This window comes from Telmatherina bonti, assembly GCF_933228915.1.
Source record: "Telmatherina bonti genome assembly, chromosome: 23".
In the NCBI taxonomy this organism is placed as follows: domain Eukaryota; kingdom Metazoa; phylum Chordata; class Actinopteri; order Atheriniformes; family Telmatherinidae; genus Telmatherina; species Telmatherina bonti.
Genome location: NC_136632.1, coordinates 373,323 through 395,093, shown reverse-complemented (window position 1 = coordinate 395,093; position 21,771 = coordinate 373,323). Strand labels below are relative to the sequence as shown.

Sequence of the window (21,771 nt, the reverse complement as noted above, 5' to 3'; positions counted from 1 at the left end):
CTACATTGTGGTGACTACATTGTGGTGACTGCATCGTTGTGACTGCATCGTGGTGACTGCATCGTGGTGACTGCATCGTGGTGACTGCATCGTGGTGACTACATTGTGGTGACTGCATCGTGGTGACTGCATCGTGGTGACTACATTGTGGTGACTACATCGTGGTGACTACATCGTGGTGACTACATTGTGGTGATTACATCGTGGTGACTGCATCGTGGTGACTGCATCGTGGTGACTGCATCGTGGTGACTGCATCGTGGTGATTGCATCGTGGTGACTACATCGTGGTGACTGCATCGTGGTGACTGCATCGTGGTGATTGCATCGTGGTGATTGCATCGTGGTGACTACATCGTGGTGACTGCATCGTGGTGACTGCATCGTGGTCACTGCATCGTGGTGATTACATTGTGGTGACTGCATCATGGTGATTACATCGGGGTGATTACATCGTGGTGACTGCATCGGGGTGACTGCATCGTGGTGATTACATCGTGGTGATTACATCGTGGTGATTACATCGTGGTGACTGCATTGGGGTGACTGCATCGTGGTGACTGCATCGTGGTGATTACATCGTGGTGACTACATCGGGGTGACTGCATCGTGGTGATTACATCGGGGTGACTGCATCGTGGTGACTGCATCGGGGTGACTGCATCGTGGTGACTGCATCGGGGTGACTGCATCGGGGTGACTGCATCGTGGTGATTACATCGTGGTGACTGCATCGTGGTGACTGCATCGGGGTGACTGCATCGTGGTGACTGCATCGGGGTGACTGCATCGGGGTGACTGCATCGGGGTGATTACATCGTGGTGACTGCATCGGGGTGACTGCATCGGGGTGACTGCATCGGGGTGATTACATCGTGGTGACTGCATCGTGGTGACTGCATCGGGGTGATTACATCGTGGTGACTGCATCGGGGTGACTGCATCGTGGTGATTACATCGGGGTGACTGCATCGTGGTGACTGCATCGGGGTGACTGCATCGGGGTGATTACATCGTGGTGACTGCATCGTGGTGACTGCATCGGGGTGACTGCATCGGGGTGATTACATCGTGGTGACTGCATCGGGGTGACTGCATCGTGGTGATTACATCGTGGTGACTGCATCGGGGTGATTACATCGTGGTGACTGCATCGTGGTGATTACATCGTGGTGACTGCATCGTGGTGATTACATCGTGGTGACTGCATCGGGGTGACTGCATCGTGGTGATTACATCGGGGTGACTGCATCGTGATGATTACATCGTGGTGACTGCATCGTGGTGATTACATCGTGGTGATTACATCGTGGTGACTGCATCGTGGTGATTACATCGGGGTGACTGCATCGGGGTGACTGCATCGTGGTGATTCCATCGTAGTGACTGCATCGTGGTGACTGCATCGTGGTGATTACATCGTGGTGATTACATCGGGGTGACTGCATCGTGGTGACTGCATCGGGGTGATTACATCGGGGTGACTGCATCGTGGTGACTGCATTGTGGTGACTGCATCGGTGTGACTGCATCGGGGTGACTGCATCGTGGTGATTACATCGTGGTGATTACATCGGGGTGACTGCATCGGGGTGACTGCATCGTGGTGATTACATCGTGGTGATTACATCGTGGTGATTACATCGGGGTGATTACATCGTGGTGACTGCATCGTGGTGATTACATCGTGGTGATTACATCGTGGTGACTGCATCGTGGTGATTACATCGGGGTGACTGCATCGTGGTGATTACATCGTGGTGATTACATCGGGGTGACTGCATCGTGGTGATTACATCGGGGTGACTGCATCGTGGTGATAACATCGTGGTGATTACATCGGGGTGATTACATCGTGGTGACTGCATCGTGGTGATTACATCGTGGTGATTACATCGTGGTGATTACATCGTGGTGATTACATCGGGGTGACTGCATCATGATGATTACATCGGGGTGACTGCATCGTGGTGATTACATCGTGGTGATTACATCGTGGTGACTGCATCGTGGTGATTACATCGTGGTGATTACATCGTGGTGACTGCATCGGGGTGATTACATCGGGGTGACTGCATCGTGGTGACTGCATCGTGGTGATTACATCGTGGTGACTGCATCGTGGTGATTACATTGGGGTGACTGCATCGTGGTGATTACATCGTGGTGATTACATCGTGGTGATTACATCGGGGTGACTGCATCGTGATGATTACATCGGGGTGACTGCATCGGGGTGATTACATCGGGGTGATTACATCGTGGTGACTGCATCGTGGTGATTACATCGTGGTGACTGCATCGTGGTGATTACATCGTGGTGACTGCATCGTGGTGACTGCATCGTGGTGATTACATCGGGGTGACTGCATCGTGGTGATTACATCGTGGTGATTACATCGTGGTGATTACATCGTGGTGATTACATCGGGGTGACTGCATCGTGGTGATTACATCGGGGTGACTGCATCGTGGTGATTACATCGTGGTGATTACATCGTGGTGATTACATCGTGGTGATTACATCGGGGTGACTGCATCGTGATGATTACATCGGGGTGACTGCATCGGGGTGATTACATCGGGGTGATTACATCGTGGTGACTGCATCGTGGTGATTACATCGTGGTGACTGCATCGTGGTGATTACATCGTGGTGACTGCATCGTGGTGACTGCATCGTGGTGATTACATCGTGGTGACTGCATCGTGGTGATTACATCGTGGTGATTACATCGTGGTGATTACATCGGGGTGATTACATCGTGGTGACTGCATCGTGGTGATTACATCGTGGTGATTACATCGTGGTGACTGCATCGTGGTGATTACATCGTGGTGACTGCATCGTGGTGATTACATCGGGGTGACTGCATCGTGGTGACTGCATCGTGGTGATTACATCGGGGTGACTGCATCGTGGTGATTACATCGTGGTGACTGCATCGTGGTGACTGCATCGGGGTGATTACATCGGGGTGACTGCATCGTGGTGATTACATCGTGGTGACTGCATCGGGGTGATTACATCGTGGTGATTACATCGTGGTGACTGCTTCGTGGTGATTACATCGTGGTGATTACATCGTGGTGACTGCATCGGGGTGATTACATCGGGGTGACTGCATTGTGGTGACTGCATCGGGGTGATTACATCGGGGTGACTGCATCGTGGTGACTGCATCGTGGTGACTGCATCGTGGTGATTACATCGGGGTGATTACATCGGGGTGACTGCATCGTGGTGATTACATCGTGGTGATTACATCGTGGTGATTACATCGGGGTGATTACATCGTGGTGACTGCATCGTGGTGATTGCATCGTGGTGATTACATCGTGGTGATTACATCGTGGTGACTGCATCGTGGTGATTACATCGGGGTGACTGCATCGTGGTGACTGCATCGTGGTGATTACATTGTGGTGATTACATCGGGGTGATTACATCGTGGTGACTGCATCGTGGTGATTACATCGTGGTGATTACATCGTGGTGATTACATCGGGGTGATTACATCGTGGTGACTGCATCGTGGTGATTACATCGTGGTGATTACATCGTGGTGACTGCATCGTGGTGATTACATCGGGGTGATTACATCGTGGTGACTGCATCGTGGTGATTACATCGTGGTGATTACATCGTGGTGACTGCATCGGGGTGATTACATCGGGGTGATTACATCGGGGTGACTGCATCGTGGTGATTACATCGGGGTGACTGCATCGTGGTGATAACATCGTGGTGATTACATCGGGGTGATTACATCGTGGTGACTGCATCGTGGTGATTACATCGTGGTGATTACATCGTGGTGATTACATCGTGGTGATTACATCGGGGTGACTGCATCATGATGATTACATCGGGGTGACTGCATCGTGGTGATTACATCGTGGTGATTACATCGTGGTGACTGCATCGTGGTGATTACATCGTGGTGATTACATCGTGGTGACTGCATCGGGGTGATTACATCGGGGTGACTGCATCGTGGTGACTGCATCGTGGTGATTACATCGTGGTGACTGCATCGTGGTGATTACATTGGGGTGACTGCATCGTGGTGATTACATCGTGGTGATTACATCGTGGTGATTACATCGGGGTGACTGCATCGTGATGATTACATCGGGGTGACTGCATCGGGGTGATTACATCGGGGTGATTACATCGTGGTGACTGCATCGTGGTGATTACATCGTGGTGACTGCATCGTGGTGATTACATCGTGGTGACTGCATCGTGGTGACTGCATCGTGGTGATTACATCGGGGTGACTGCATCGTGGTGATTACATCGTGGTGATTACATCGTGGTGATTACATCGTGGTGATTACATCGGGGTGACTGCATCGTGGTGATTACATCGGGGTGACTGCATCGTGGTGATTACATCGTGGTGATTACATCGTGGTGATTACATCGTGGTGATTACATCGGGGTGACTGCATCGTGATGATTACATCGGGGTGACTGCATCGGGGTGATTACATCGGGGTGATTACATCGTGGTGACTGCATCGTGGTGATTACATCGTGGTGACTGCATCGTGGTGATTACATCGTGGTGACTGCATCGTGGTGACTGCATCGTGGTGATTACATCGTGGTGACTGCATCGTGGTGATTACATCGTGGTGATTACATCGTGGTGATTACATCGGGGTGATTACATCGTGGTGACTGCATCGTGGTGATTACATCGTGGTGATTACATCGTGGTGACTGCATCGTGGTGATTACATCGTGGTGACTGCATCGTGGTGATTACATCGGGGTGACTGCATCGTGGTGACTGCATCGTGGTGATTACATCGGGGTGACTGCATCGTGGTGATTACATCGTGGTGACTGCATCGTGGTGACTGCATCGGGGTGATTACATCGGGGTGACTGCATCGTGGTGATTACATCGTGGTGACTGCATCGGGGTGATTACATCGTGGTGATTACATCGTGGTGACTGCTTCGTGGTGATTACATCGTGGTGATTACATCGTGGTGACTGCATCGGGGTGATTACATCGGGGTGACTGCATTGTGGTGACTGCATCGGGGTGATTACATCGGGGTGACTGCATCGTGGTGACTGCATCGTGGTGACTGCATCGTGGTGATTACATCGGGGTGATTACATCGGGGTGACTGCATCGTGGTGATTACATCGTGGTGATTACATCGTGGTGATTACATCGGGGTGATTACATCGTGGTGACTGCATCGTGGTGATTGCATCGTGGTGATTACATCGTGGTGACTGCATCGTGGTGATTACATCGGGGTGACTGCATCGTGGTGACTGCATCGTGGTGATTACATTGTGGTGATTACATCGGGGTGATTACATCGTGGTGACTGCATCGTGGTGATTACATCGTGGTGATTACATCGTGGTGATTACATCGGGGTGATTACATCGTGGTGACTGCATCGTGGTGATTACATCGTGGTGATTACATCGTGGTGACTGCATCGTGGTGATTACATCGGGGTGACTGCATCGTGGTGACTGCATCGTGGTGATTACATCGTGGTGATTACATCGGAGTGATTACATCGTGGTGACTGCATCGTTGTGATTACATCGTGGTGATTACATCGTGGTGATTACATCGTGGTGATTACATCGGGGTGACTGCATCGTTATGATTACATCGGGGTGACTGCATCGTGGTGATTACATCGGGGTGACTGCATCGTGGTGATTACATCGGGGTGACTGCATCGTGGTGACTGCATCGTGGTGACTGCATCGTGGTGACTGCATCGTGGTGATTACATCGGGGTGATTACGTCGGGGTGACTGCATCGTGGTGACTGCATCGTGGTGATTACATCGGGGTGACTGCATCGTGGTGATTACATCTTGGTGACTGCATCGTGGTGACTGCATCGGGGTGATTACATCGGGGTCACTTCATCGTGGTGATTACATCGTGGTGATTACATCGGGGTGACTGCATCGTGGTGATTACATCGTGGTGACTGCATCGTGGTGACTGCATCGTGGTGATTACATCGGGGTGACTGCATCGTGGTGATTACATCGTTGTGATTACATCGTGGTGATTACATCGTGGTGATTACATCGGGGTGACTGCATCGTGGTGATTACATCGGGGTGACTGCATCGTGGTGATTACATCGGGGTGACTGCATCGTGGTGACTGCATCGTGGTGATTACATCGGGGTGACTGCATCGTGGTGATTACATCGTGGTGACTGCATCGTGGTGACTGCATCGGGGTGATTACATCGGGGTGACTGCATCGTGGTGATTACATCGTGGTGACTGCATCGGGGTGATTACATCGTGGTGATTACATCGTGGTGACTGCTTCGTGGTGATTACATCGTGGTGATTACATCGTGGTGACTGCATCGGGGTGATTACATCGGGGTGACTGCATTGTGGTGACTGCATCGGGGTGATTACATCGGGGTGACTGCATCGTGGTGACTGCATCGTGGTGACTGCATCGTGGTGATTACATCGGGGTGATTACATCGGGGTGACTGCATCGTGGTGATTACATCGTGGTGATTACATCGTGGTGATTACATCGGGGTGATTACATCGTGGTGACTGCATCGTGGTGATTACATCGTGGTGATTACATCGTGGTGATTACATCGTGGTGACTGCATCGTGGTGATTACATCGGGGTGACTGCATCGTGGTGACTGCATCGTGGTGATTACATCGTGGTGATTACATCGGGGTGATTACATCGTGGTGACTGCATCGTGGTGATTACATCGTGGTGATTACATCGTGGTGATTACATCGGGGTGATTACATCGTGGTGACTGCATCGTGGTGATTACATCGTGGTGATTACATCGTGGTGACTGCATCGTGGTGATTACATCGGGGTGACTGCATCGTGGTGACTGCATCGTGGTGATTACATCGTGGTGATTACATCGGGGTGATTACATCGTGGTGACTGCATCGTTGTGATTACATCGTGGTGATTACATCGTGGTGATTACATCGGGGTGACTGCATCGTTATGATTACATCGGGGTGACTGCATCGTGGTGATTACATCGGGGTGACTGCATCGTGGTGATTACATCGGGGTGACTGCATCGTGGTGACTGCATCGTGGTGACTGCATCGTGGTGACTGCATCGTGGTGATTACATCGGGGTGATTACGTCGGGGTGACTGCATTGTGGTGACTGCATCGTGGTGATTACATCGGGGTGACTGCATCGTGGTGATTACATCGGGGTGACTGCATCGTGGTGATTACATCGTGGTGACTGCATCGTGGTGACTGCATCGGGGTCATTACATCGGGGTCACTTCATCGTGGTGATTACATCGTGGTGATTACATCGGGGTGACTGCATCGTGGTGACTGCATCGGGGTGATTACATCGGGGTGACTGCATCGGGGTGACTGCATCGTGGTGACTGCATTGTGGTGACTGCATCGGGGTGACTGCATCGGGGTGATTACATCGGGGTGACTGCATCGTGGTGATTACATCGGGGTGACTGCATCGTGGTGATTACATCGGGGTGACTGCATCGGGGTGATTACATCGTGGTGACTGCATCGTGGTGACTGCATTGTGGTGACTGCATCGGGGTGACTGCATCGGGGTGATTACATCGTGGTGACTGCATCGTGGTGACTGCATTGTGGTGACTGCATTGTGGTGACTGCATTGTGGTGACTGGATCGTGGTGACTGCATTGTGGTGACTGCATCGGGGTGACTGCATCGGGGTGATTACATCGGGGTGACTGCATCGTGGTGATTACATCGGGGTGACTGCATCGTGGTGATTACATCGGGGTGACTGCATCGTGGTGATTACATCGGGGTGACTGCATCGGGGTGATTACATCGGGGTGACTGCATCGTGGTGATTACATTGGGGTGACTGCATCGTGGTGATTACATCGGGGTGACTGCATCGGGGTGATTACATCGTGGTGACTGCATCGGGGTGATTACATCGGGGTGATTACACCGTGGTGACTGCATCGTGGTGACTGCATCATGGTGATTACATCGGGGTGACTGCATCGTGATGATTACATCGTGGTGACTGCATCGGGGTGATTACATCGTGGTGATTACATCGTGGTGACTGCATCGGGGTGACTGCATCGTGGTGACTGCATCGTGGTGATTACATCGGGGTGACTGCATCGTGATGATTACATCGTGGTGACTGCATCGTGGTGACTGCATCGTGGTCACTGCATCGTGGTGATTACATCGGGGTGATTACATCGGGGTGATTACATCGTGGTGACTGCATCGTGGTGACTGCATCGGGGTGATTACATCGGGGTGATTACATCGTGGTGACTGCATCGTGGTGACTGCATCGTGGTGATTACATCGGGGTGACTGCATCGTGGTGATTACATCGGGGTGATTACATCGTGGTGACTGCATCGTGGTGACTGCATCGTGGTGATTGCATCGGGGTGACTGCATCGTGGTGATTACATCGGGGTGACTGCATCGGGGTGATTACATCGTGGTGACTGCATCGGGGTGATTACATCGGGGTGATTACATCGTGGTGACTGCATCGTGGTGATTACATCGGGGTGACTGCATCGTGGTGATTACATTGGGGTGACTGCATCGTGGTGATTACATCGGGGTGACTGCATCGGGGTGATTACATCGTGGTGACTGCATCGGGGTGATTACATCGGGGTGACTGCATCGTGATGATTACATCGTGGTGATTACATCGGGGTGACTGCATCGTGATGATTACATCGTGGTGACTGCATCGTGGTGACTGCATCGTGGTCACTGCATCGTGGTGATTACATCGGGGTGATTACATCGTGGTGACTGCATCGGGGTGATTACATCGTGGTGATTACATCGTGGTGACTGCATCGGGGTGACTGCATCGTGGTGACTGCATCGTGGTGATTACATCGGGGTGACTGCATCGTGGTGATTACATCGGGGTGACTGCATCGTGGTGATTACATCGGGGTGATTACATCGGGGTGACTGCATCGTGGTGATTACATCGGGGTGATTACATCGGGGTGATTACATCATGGTGACTGCATCGTGGTGACTGCATCGGGGTGATTACATCGTGGTGACTGCATCGGGGTGACTGCATCGTGGTGATTACATCGGGGTGACTGCATCGTGGTGATTACATCGGGGTGACTTCATCGTGGTGATTACATCGTGGTGACTGCATCGTGGTGACTGCATCGGGGTGATTACATCGGGGTGACTGCATCGTGGTGATTACATCGTGGTGATTACATCGGGGTGACTGCATCGTGGTGACTGCATCGTGGTGACTGCATCGGGGTGATTACATCGGGGTGACTGCATCGTGGTGACTGCATTGTGGTGACTGCATTGTGGTGACTGCATCGGGGTGACTGCATCGGGGTGACTGCATCGTGGTGATTACATCGGGGTGACTGCATCGTGGTGATTACATCGGGGTGACTGCATCGTGGTGATTACATCGGGGTGACTGCATCGGGGTGATTACATCGGGGTGACTGCATCGTGGTGATTACATCGGGGTGACTGCATCGGGGTGATTACATCGTGGTGACTGCATCGTGGTGACTGCATCGTGATGATTACATCGTGGTGACTGCATCGTGGTGATTACATCGGGGTGACTGCATCGTGGTGATTACATCGGGGTGATTACATCGGGGTGACTGCATCGTGGTGATTACATCGGGGTGACTGCATCGGGGTGATTACATCGGGGTGACTGCATCGGGGTGACTGCATCGTGGTGATTACATCGGGGTGACTGCATCGTGGTGATTACATCGGGGTGATTACATCGGGGTGACTGCATCGTGGTGATTACATCGGGGTGACTGCATCGGGGTGATTACATCGGGGTGATTACATCGTGGTGACTGCATCGTGGTGACTGCATCATGGTGATTACATCGGGGTGACTGCATCGTGATGATTACATCGTGGTGACTGCATCGGGGTGATTACATCGCGGTGATTACATCGTGGTGACTGCATCGTGGTGACTGCATCGTGATGATTACATCGTGGTGACTGCATCGTGGTGATTACATCGGGGTGACTGCATCGCGATGATTACATCGTGGTGACTGCATCGGGGTGATTACATCGGGGTGATTACATCGTGGTGACTGCATCGGGGTGATTACATCGTGGTGATTACATCGTGGTGACTGCATCATGGTGATTACATCGGGGTGACTGCATCGTGGTGATTACATCGGGGTGTCTGCATCGTGGTGATTACATCGGGGTGACTGCATCGTGATGATTACATCGTGGTGACTGCATCGGGGTGATTACATCGGGGTGATTACATCGTGGTGACTGCATCGGGGTGATTACATCGTGGTGACTGCATCGGGGTGATTACATCGGGGTGATTACATCGTGGTGACTGCATCGGGGTGATTACATCGTGGTGATTACATCGTGGTGACTGCATCGTGATGATTACATCGTGGTGACTGCATCGTGGTGATTACATCGTGGTGACTGCATCGTGGTGATTACATCGTGGTGACTGCATCGGGGTGATTACATCGTGGTGACTGCATCGGGGTGATTACATCGGGGTGATTACATCGTGGTGACTGCATCGGGGTCATTACATCGTGGTGATTACATCGTGGTGACTGCATCGTGGTGACTGCATCGCGCTTCAGTTCAGCGCTGACTCAGAAACAGAGCTCGACCTGTTCAAACCATCTAAACATTTGAGGCAGCATTAATCTGATTGTAAAGAAGTGGATCCAGACTGCAGCACGGGTTTTCTGTCGTTTCATATGTTTCATTCAAATACAGATGATTGAACTCCTGCTGGTGTCAAACAGTTGCTTCAGGACAACATGTCGTGGAGTTGTCTCGGCCTGCCAGTCCATGTTGCGGAGAGGTTTAAAGGCCTGAACTGGGACTGGACATGAGGAGCATGATGGACGAATCACTCAAAAGAGCTGGATGTTGCCAAAACAAATCTGAAAACATGATCAAACTTTGTCGGTGATTCTGTTTCTCATAAAGTTGTCTTCAAATGAAATAATATGATGTTATTAGTCCCAAGACTGGTTCTCATCCACCCATAATAAACGTGTGCAACAAGGTCGGAGCACCTCAGTGAGCAGGACAAGTAGAGACCTGTCTCCTGCTTACAGCAGCACACTGTTGCTTGCAATGATTGCAAAGTTCATCAGAACCTGAACTATCACACTGTAAAAGAATAGAAAGTGTAAAATACCTGCAGCATGTCTAGATGAGTCTAGACATTTCAGTTCCATCAGCAGGGTTACAGCTGACTCAGGTCATGCAGGGAGACACCTGAGGATAAAACGGTGGCTGCTTTGCTTCTGAATCAGCGCTGCAGGTGTGTGTGTTGCGTGGTCTCTCTTTGTCTTCATTGAGATGCAGCCAGACAGCCCAGTTCAGGCAGATGAAGCCGCTGCTCTCATGTTTACAGAGTGAAATGAGATGAGAGGAAGGATTTCTGGAGGACAATGTCTCCACCTGCTTCTGCTTCCCGCCTTGAGCTCTGTATGTTATTATCTGTATATCTCTCTCCCTGAACTTGACTTATGACTTCTCAGGTGCCCAGCACAGTAAACAAGCACCCCTCAGTTTATCCTGAAACGCGCCAGCAGACGCCGCTCACTGTCGCCGTGTTATATGGACACGTTCCCGTTGTGCAGGTAGTGACGTTTCTAACCTGTAAAACTATCCTCAGGCCCCTCCTCTGTACTTCTGACAGGATGATAACGATTACTTTGGTGCACCCTGACAGTCCCAGAAGCCTTCTTTTCCTTCATTCTCCCATCTGTATGGTCTGTGATCATTTATCAGAGAGAATTGGTGTTTTCAGTGGAATGTGCAGATGAGATGACTGCAGCAGAGCTGGTTGCTGAGCTTCAGGGATGCAGAATGTTTAATATGTTTCATACAAGCTGAGTCACTTTCAGGCTTTCTTCAGTTATTAACGGGCAATCAGAGCTTTGGTATCTGAACAGGAGCTGTGAGGCAGAAGAGTCGCATTCAGAAAGAATTCCAGGCTTTTCTTCATATTATTTGTAACCGCGACCCTGCACTTCCTCTCCATGCTGTCTCTGCCATCTCTCCTGCAGCTGCTTCTAGATAACGGCGCTAATGTGGAAGGTGCCCTACTGGACGTGGGGGACAACTATAGTGAGACGCCCCTCCAGCTTGCTGCTGCTGCAGGTAAACAGACTTGGATTAGAGCACATTAAATCCTGCTCTGCTTAACTTCAGTTCTCACAGAAACAAATAAGATGGAAAGGTGAGTCTAAAACTGGCTGGAAATGAGATCAGTTCAGAATGTAGCTTCTGCTTGACGGGAACCTAGCTGGTTCCCAACCAGGAACCGTCTGGGTTCTGAGAGGGCTGCAAAGATGCTGATCACAGAGTTCTTGGCAATGGGAGCAACCAACAAGGACATGAAGTTCAATTCAGCTTTGTTCACATAGAAGTCACCTCATTCAGCATTAAAGCAGCAAAATTTAAACTTTCAAGGTTTCAGAAGGTTTTTTTTTTTTTTTCCAGTTTCAGAATATAGCAGGATTCTCATCTCATGTTCTGCTCAAAACATCTGTTTTGCCAAGAGAAGCTCTAAGGATGTAAAGATCCTCTTAATAATTCATTCATTATCCTAACCACTCAATCCAATGAAGGGTTGCGGGGAAGCTGGAGCCTATTCCAGCAGGCAAAAGGCAGGGTACACCCTGGACAGCTCGCCAGTCCATCACAGGGCCACACAGAGACAAACAACCACTCACTCTCACTCCTAAGGGCAATTTAGAGTAACCAATCAACCTAACATGCATGTGTTTGTATGATGGGAGGAAGCCGGAGAACCCGGAGAGAACCCACGCATACACAGGGAGAACATGCAAACTCCATCTTCTTAATTATCTGAATTTTCTTCTGAATAAATGTTAGTTTTACTAAGTTGACATGGTTCTGCTGGACCAGACTGGAGAAGGAGGCAGAAAAGGATGGAATGACAACAGAAAAGAAAATAAAAGACAAAGAGAAAAGAAATGCACAACATAGGAATCTACACACAAATTCTACACTGTCTGCTGCACCCCCCACCACGGCACCACTACCCCCCCCCCCCCCCCCCCCCCCCCCCACACACACACACACACACACACACACACACACCTTACACACACAAATACACCCACTTACATATACCCAACCCCTCCTTACCTCCTTCCCTCACCCCTCACTGACGGTCTAGAAACAAATCTCCCCTTCTTCCTTCCTCCCCTGACATCACCCCTCTAGTCTCTCACATTTCACTCATAGCCAGCATCACAGATTCACTCTGACACACCCCACATCTCTGCCTCTCAACATGCCCACCACGCCGGCGGGAAAGGTGACAAGCTAAAACTTGTGGATCAAGTTGCTTCTTTGAAAAAAAAAACAGTTGATGTTAATTTATGTGGTTGGAAACCCGGGTGAGTCACCTTTCCAACCAGGTAGAGCTGTAAGGATGCTGATATCCCCTAAAATCCCCAGTAAGGATCTCCTGCAGGTTTTCACTGCGGTTCAGACTGAGCCAGTGCAAGATGACAGTTCATCAGACAGAAAGGCCCAGCATGGTGACAGAAGAAATCACCCTCCTGACCACTTGAAACATTTCCATTGCAGCGTCATCTCAGACAGCTTCAAAGCCACAGCGACCATATCGGCTCCCAGACTGTTGTGTAGTCCCTGAACTCTGGCTGAGCAGTGGGTACAGTTCATAAACACCCTTTCATCTGTCTCAAACACGAATTGTTTCCAACAAGGCTAACCTGTACCCAAAGGAGTGTTGTGTTTGTGAAAACATCCTTTTTAGTGGAAGAAAGGAGAAGTGGCCATTTTTATTTTCAGGGACCTCAGTAATGTAGAAGATCCATACACAGCAGCAGCAGCATTGTCATACAGCTCACATTTAGTTGTGTGAAGGCTTCCCAGTCCTCAACCTGGAGGTAAACCAGTAGGGTTGTGTTGCTCACACTGGAACAAAACACAACCAGAATGATACCACAACTGTGACGTTGGGTTGGATGATATTTTACTAATGAGCGTAGAAGAGTTAGACATGATGGAATTTAAGAGCACAGCAGAATCAAACATGTAAAGTTTGACCATATTCACCTCTTGCTCATTTGTTATTGTCCTTGTCAGGGAACTTTGAGCTGGTGAGCTTGCTTCTGGAGCGAGGTGCTGACCCGATGATTGGGACCTCATGTCGGAATGGCGTCTCCTCTGCCCTGCTTGGAGACATGAACTCATACAGCTTGGCAGCAGCTCATGGACACAGGTGAACCCACCACCACCACGAGCACAGTAGTTACCACAGCACTGATCCATTCACACGCCATTTGCTTTGATTACATCCCAGTACATCCCACAGTGGACTGGTTACCTGGTCGGACGGCAAAAATAAGGAGCGATGCAGTCATTCAGGACATAGGGAGGGAATAAAGTGGTCAGCAACACAAAACTGCACGAATAAGGACAGGTGATTATAGAAGGCAGATATTGTACACTAGGTTAGTTTCCTCCAGGCTGTGTAGGAAACTGTGTAGAAGATGTTCTCTGTCTCCTGGAGGTTCTAGTGTCTGGAAGTCCTCTGTCTGCTGGAGGTTCTAGTGTCTGGAAGTCCTCTGTCTCCTGGAGGTTCTAGTGTCTGGAAGTCCTCTGTCTCCTGGAGGTTCTAGTGTCTGGAAGTCCTCTGTCTCCTGGAGGTTCTAGTGTCTGGAAGTCCTCTGTCTCCTGGAGGTTCTAGTGTCTGGAAGTCCTCTGTCTGCTGGAGGTTCTAGTGTCTGGAAGTCCTCTGTCTCCTGGAGGTTCTAGTGTCTGGAAGTCCTCTGTCTCCTGGAGGTTCTAGTGTCTGGAAATCCTCTGTCTCCTGGAGGTTCTAGTGTCTGGAAGTCCTCTGTCTGCTGGAGGTTCTAGTGTCTGGAAGTCCTCTGTCTCCTGGAGGTTCTAGTGTCTGGAAGTCCTCTGTCTCCTGGAGGTTCTAGTGTCTGGAAGTCCTCTGTCTCCTGGAGGTTCTAGTGTCTGGAAGTCCTCTGTCTGCTGGAGGTTCTAGTGTCTGGAAGTCCTCTGTCTCCTGGAGGTTCTAGTGTCTGGAAGTCCTCTGTCTCCTGGAGGTTCTAGTGTCTGGAAGTCCTCTGTCTCCTGGAGGTTCTAGTGTCTGGAAGTCCTCTGTCTCCTGGAGGTTCTAGTGTCTGGAAGTCCTCTGTCTCCTGGAGGTTCTAGTGTCTGGAAGTCCTCTGTCTGCTGGAGGTTCTAGTGTCTGGAAGTCCTCTGTCTGCTGGAGGTTCTAGTGTCTGGAAGTCCTCTGTCTCCTGGAGGTTCTAGTGTCTGGAAGTCCTCTGTCTCCTGGAGGTTCTAGTGTCTGGAAGTCCTCTGTCTCCTGGAGGTTCTAGTGTCTGGAAGTCCTCTGTCTCCTGGAGGTTCTAGTGTCTGGAAGTCCTCTGTCTCCTGGAGGTTCTAGTGTCTGGAAGTCCTCTGTCTCCTGGAGGTTCTAGTGTCTGGAAGTCCTCTGTCTCCTGGAGGTTCTAGTGTCTGCAAGTCCTCTGTCTCCTGGAGGTTCTAGTGTCTGGAAGTCCTCTGTCTGCTGGATGTTCTAGTGTCTGGAAGTCCTCTGTCTCCTGGAGGTTCTAGTGTCTGGAAGTTCTCTGTCTCCTGGAGGTTCTAGTGTCTGGAAGTCCTCTGTCTCCTGGAGGTTCTAGTGTCTGGAAGTCCTCTGTCTCCTGGAGGTTCTAGTGTCTGGAAGTCCTCTGTCTCCTGGAGGTTCTAGTGTCTGGAAGTCCTCTGTCTCCTGGAGGTTCTAGTGTCTGGAAGTCCTCTGTCTCCTGGAGGTTCTAGTGTCTGGAAGTCCTCTGTCTGCTGGAGGTTCTAGTGTCTGGAAGTCCTCTGTCTGCTGGAGGTTCTAGTGTCTGGAAGTCCTCTGTCTGCTGGAGGTTCTAGTGTCTGGAAGTCCTCTGTCTCCTGGAGGTTCTAGTGTCTGGAAGTCCTCTGTCTCCTGGAGGTTCTAGTGTCTGGAAGTCCTCTGTCTCCTGGAGGTTCTAGTGTCTGGAAGTCCTCTGTCTGCTGGAGGTTCTAGTGTCTGGAAGTCCTCTGTCTCCTGGAGGTTCTAGTGTCTGGAAGTCCTCTGTCTGCTGGAGGTTCTAGTGTCTGGAAGTCCTCTGTCTCCTGGAGGTTCTAGTGTCTGGAAGTCCTCTGTCTGCTGGAGGTTCTAGTGTCTGGAAGTCCTCTGTCTGCTGGAGGTTCTAGTGTCTGGAAGTCCTCTGTCTCCTGGAGGTTCTAGTGTCTGGAAGTCCTCTGTCTCCTGGAGGTTCTAGTGTCTGGAAGTCCTCTGTCTGCTGGAGGTTCTAGTGTCTGGAAGTCCTCTGTCTCCTGGAGGTTCTAGTGTCTGGAAGTCCTCTGTCTGCTGGAGGTTCTAGTGTCTGGAAGTCCTCTGTCTCCTGGAGGTTCTAGTGTCTGGAAGTCCTCAATCTGCTGGAGGTTCTAGTGTCTGGAAGTCCTCTGTCTGCTGGAGGTTCTAGTGTCTGGAAGTCCTCTGTCTCCTGGAGGTTCTAGTGTCTGGAAGTCCTCTGTCTCCTGGAGGTTCTAGTGTCTGGAAGTCCTCTGTCTCCTGGAGGTTCTAGTGTCTGGAAGTCCTCTGTCTCCTGGAGGTTCTAGTGTCTGGAAGTCCTCTGTCTGCTGGAGGTTCTAGTGTCTGGAAGTCCTCTGTCTCCTGGAGGTTCTAGTGTCTGGAAGTCCTCTGTCTCCTGGAGGTTCTAGTGTCTGGAAGTCCTCTGTCTCCTGGAGGTTCTAGTGTCTGGAAGTCCTCTGTCTGCTGGAGGTTCTAGTGTCTGCAAGTCCTCTGTCTGCTGGATGTTCTAGTGTCTGGAAGTCCTCTGTCTGCTGGAGGTTCTAGTGTCTGGAAGTCCTCTGTCTCCTGGAGGTTCTAGTGTCTGGAAGTCCTCTGTCTCCTGGAGGTTCTAGTGTCTGGAAGTCCTCTGTCTGCTGGAGGTTCTAGTGTCTGGAAGTCCTCTGTCTCCTGGAGGTTCTAGTGTCTGGAAGTCCTCTGTCTGCTGGAGGTTCTAGTGTCTGGAAGTCCTCTGTCTCCTGGAGGTTCTAGTGTCTGGAAGTCCTCTGTCTGCTGGAGGTTCTAGTGTCTGGAAGTCCTCTGTCTGCTGGAGGTTCTAGTGTCTGCAAGTCCTCTGTCTGCTGGATGTTCTAGTGTCTGGAAGTCCTCTGTCTGCTGGAGGTTCTAGTGTCTGGAAGTCCTCTGTCTCCTGGAGGTTCTAGTGTCTGGAAGTCCTCTGTCTCCTGGAGGTTCTAGTGTCTGGAAGTCCTCTGTCTGCTGGAGGTTCTAGTGTCTGGAAGTCCTCTGTCTCCTGGAGGTTCTAGTGTCTGGAAGTCCTCTGTCTGCTGGAGGTTCTAGTGTCTGGAAGTCCTCTGTCTCCTGGAGGTTCTAGTGTCTGGAAGTCCTCTGTCTGCTGGAGGTTCTAGTGTCTGCAAGTCCTCTGTCTCCTGGAGGTTCTAGTGTCTGCAAGTCCTCTGTCTCCTGGAGGTTTGAGTGTCTGGAAGTCCTCTGTCTCCTGGAGGTTCTAGTGTCTGGAAGTCCTCTGTCTCCTGGAGGTTCTAGTGTCTGGAAGTCCTCTGTCTCTTGGAGGTTCTAGTGTCTGGAAGTCCTCTGTCTCCTGGAGGTTCTAGTGTCTGGAAGTCCTCTGTCTGCTGGAGGTTCTAGTGTCTGGAAGTCCTCTGTCTGCTGGAGGTTCTAGTGTCTGGAAGTCCTCTGTCTGCTGGAGGTTCTAGTGTCTGGAAGTCCTCTGTCTCCTGGAGGTTCTAGTGTCTGGAAGTCCTCTGTCTCCTGGAGGTTCTAGTGTCTGGAAGTCCTCTGTCTCCTGGAGGTTCTAGTGTCTGGAAGTCCTCTGTCTGCTGGAGGTTCTAGTGTCTGGAAGTCCTCTGTCTCCTGGAGGTTCTAGTGTCTGCAAGTCCTCTGTCTGCTGGATGTTCTAGTGTCTGGAAGTCCTCTGTCTGCTGGAGGTTCTAGTGTCTGGAAGTCCTCTGTCTGCTGGAGGTTCTAGTGTCTGGAAGTCCTCTGTCTCCTGGAGGTTCTAGTGTCTGGAAGTCCTCTGTCTGCTGGAGGTTCTAGTGTCTGGAAGTCCTCTGTCTCCTGGAGGTTCTAGTGTCTGGAAGTCCTCTGTCTGCTGGAGGTTCTAGTGTCTGCAAGTCCTCTGTCTCCTGGAGGTTCTAGTGTCTGCAAGTCCTCTGTCTCCTGGAGGTTCTAGTGTCTGGAAGTCCTCTGTCTCCTGGAGGTTCTAGTGTCTGGAAGTCCTCTGTCTCCTGGAGGTTCTAGTGTCTGGAAGTCCTCTGTCTCCTGGAGGTTCTAGTGTCTGGAAGTCCTCTGTCTCCTGGAGGTTCTAGTGTCTGGAAGTCCTCTGTCTGCTGGAGGTTCTAGTGTCTGGAAGTCCTCTGTCTGCTGGAGGTTCTAGTGTCTGGAAGTCCTCTGTCTGCTGGAGGTTCTAGTGTCTGGAAGTCTTCTGCCTTCCAGATATTCCAATATCTGAAAGTTTTTCTATATTCAGAGGGTTTAAATTTTCACCATTTTGCAACAAAATTTGGAATAATTTCATAAAAATGTTGCATTTTAAGTTTTTTTTTTTTTGGTGAACCAACGTTTTTATGATATTTTGAAGTATTTTATGATGTATTTGAGTTTAATTTCAGCTTTGCAACGACTCCCAACATTTTTTAGAATGGTGGTTTGTCCTGACTGAAGCTTTGTTTGCACTTACATCAGTCCCTATTTCAGTGCTTTGCTCTACTCAGATCTGCTTACCCTGTTCTGCTTTCTAATCACCTGTTCCTATTTCCCTTCAGGAATGTTTTTCGGAAGCTTCTATCCCAGTCAGAGAAGGAAAAGGGGAATGTGCTGTCCTTGGAGGAGATACTGGCTGAGGGTTCTGATCAAGGGGGGAAGAGGAAGGCTTCCCAGGCCAGCTGTGGAGGAACACTGCGAACAGGAAAGGCCAGACTGAGGGCTCTGAGAGAGGCCATGTACCATAGTGCAGAGCACGGCCATGTGGACATCACCATAGACATTCGCAGCTTGGGTCAGATTTACTAATACTTGAGGAACACACAAGTTTCATTCTGTGGTGCCTCCAGCTGTCCTGCAGATGTTCTCATGTCTGTCTTGTCCTGTTCTGTCCGAAACCCAATCTGTGTTGTCAAACTGTATTAGTAGGAATTCTTCACCCCTCCAAAGTGATTTTATACCTCAAAGCATCATAATCAAGATCATTTATATCATTATAATCAAGATCATTTATATTGTTAGACATTTAGAACATCTTTTTACAGTGATGTGAATAAATGTGACTCAGAGCTGGCTGTCTATGGGCCGGGACCATAAAGTGTTCTGTTTGCATCTTTACGTCTGGAGCTCTCAGCAAAGTCTTAAACTGCACGTTTTCATTCATTCATCACATGTAAAGCTTTATTTGTGAATGTCTATCTGCTAACAGCCCCGGCAGCATCCTGTTTCCTGTCTTTCATGTGTCGTTGTAAAGGTTGAAGACGACAGAATGCAGGAGGATTCATTCTTTAGTGGTGCTTGATGGTTTCTGCACACGAACTCTGTGACTTTTAAAACTTTTAAAAACTTAAACATGAACAAACAAGTCATTTCTAGTGATTCCACATTCCTGTTGAGGTGTGATCAACTTCTGAAACATTCACTTTATTCCTATTAGCTAACCTTTGTAAGAACCCACCTGTGTGCTTGTGGTTTGATGGGCTATTTAAAGAGACATGTTTCATTACCTGCAGGTTGTTGTGTTTCCCCATCCGATCCCTGATTTGCACCAGTCATTCCACGCTACCTTCACGGCATGATGGGATGGAAACATGGTTGGCTCTCTAGCATCGCGCTTTGTACTCTACACGAGTGAGTATTCACTGTCAGTGTGCTGGTTTTCCCAGGTGTTCCCTGGACGCTGCACACCTGGCTGGAGTGCCTGCGTTGCTGCTTCATGCAGAACCGCCGGCCACTGATCCAGGGCCTCCTCAAAGACTTCAGCTGCATCAAGGAGGAGGAGTACACGGAGGAGCTGATCACGCATGGCTTGCCGCTCATGTTTCAGATCCTCCGGTCCAGCAAGGTATCTCCGGCTTTCTTTCAGAACAAAAGATGAGACGTTGTCCTTTAGCTGTGCTCCAGCACTGTTTTTATATTAAGGATACAAGATCAGTCGTAGAGAGCCATAAAGTTCTGTCCTCGCTGGTGTGTTGCAGAATGAGGTGATAAGCCAGCAGCTGTCCGTCATTTTCACACAATGCTACGGTCCTTTTCCCATTCCAAAACTGACGGAGATCAAGAAGAAGCAGACATCAAGGCTGGGTAAGATGTGGCTGATACAGTTTGGTTTTATTTCTGGTCAGAGATCACACGTTGAACCTTCCTCTCACCATTCTGGCCCTCACAATAATAACTGTGCAGCAGTCTACATGTTCCTGCAGACTAAAACATCTGCACATTTCTGGAATGTCATGCCTGGACTTTACAAGAGGTGGTCTTCAGCCGGATCCGTAAATGTTTCTGGAGAAATCACAGCAGCCTTTAACGATCAAAAGATAAAATCTTCTGCAAAAAGAATCAACGTCAAAAATTGTGTTTATAAATTCAATTTATTTTCTGTTCACACTTTAATGCAGCTCCAACATGGAAACATGACAGGAGAGCAATGAGATCCCGTTTATACAGAGCTGAGCCAGTCCATCCATCCATCCATCCATCCATCATCCATCCATCCATCCATCCATCCATCCATCCATCATCCATCCATCCATCCATCCATCCATCCATCCATCCATCATCCATCCTTCCATCCATCCATCCATCCATCCATCCATCCATCCATCATCCATCCTTCCATCCATCCATCCATCCATCCATCCATCCATCCATCCATCCATCCATCCATCATCCATCCTTCCATCCATCCATCCATCCATCCATCCATCCATCATCCATCCATCCATCCATCCATCCATCCATCATCCATCCATCCATCCATCCATCCATCATCCATCCATCCATCCATCCATCCATCCATCATCCATCCATCCATCCATCCATCATCCATCCATCCATCATTCATCCATTATCCATCATTCATCCATCATCCATGCATCCATCCATCCATCATTCATCCATCCATCCATCCATCATCCATCCATCATCCATCCATCCATCCATCCATCCATCATCCATCCATCCATCCATCCATCCATCCATCATCCATCCATCCATCCATCCATCATCCATCCATCCATCATTCATCCATTATCCATCATTCATCCATCATCCATGCATCCATCCATCCATCCATCCATCATCCATCCATCCATCTGTCCATCATCCATCATTCATCCATCCATCCATCCATCATCCATCCATCCATCCATCATTCATCCATCATCCATCATCCATCCATCCATCATCCATCCATCCATCCATCATCCATCCATCATCCATCCACCTATCCATCCATCCATCATCCATCCATCCATCATCCATCCATCCACCTATCCATCCATCCATCCACCTATCCATCCACCCATCCATCCATCCATCCATCCACCTATCCATCCATCCACCCACCCATCCATCCATCCACCCATCCATCCATCCATCACTCAACCCATCGATCGGCCAGTCGATCAGTCAG

General features: G+C 49.9%; 1 protein-coding gene across 2 annotated transcripts in view; it reads left to right on the top strand.

Annotated features, from left to right (window-relative positions):
* The window catches only part of btbd11a (BTB (POZ) domain containing 11a), a gene marked incomplete at both ends in the record, with an annotated part of 171,476 nt that overhangs the window by 136,974 nt on the left and 12,731 nt on the right, over positions 1 to 21,771 (top strand). The window contains 6 exons of one of the 2 annotated variants that reach the window (XM_079263465.1): positions 11,614 to 11,715; positions 12,145 to 12,238; positions 14,222 to 14,357; positions 18,920 to 19,152; positions 20,024 to 20,202; positions 20,336 to 20,441. In XM_079263465.1, the coding sequence (XP_079119591.1) occupies positions 11,614 to 11,715; positions 12,145 to 12,238; positions 14,222 to 14,357; positions 18,920 to 19,152; positions 20,024 to 20,202; positions 20,336 to 20,441 (850 nt within the window). The remainder of the gene's footprint in view (positions 1 to 11,613; positions 11,716 to 12,144; positions 12,239 to 14,221; positions 14,358 to 18,919; positions 19,153 to 20,023; positions 20,203 to 20,335; positions 20,442 to 21,771) is intronic. The other variant, XM_079263466.1, reaches the window with a different exon arrangement.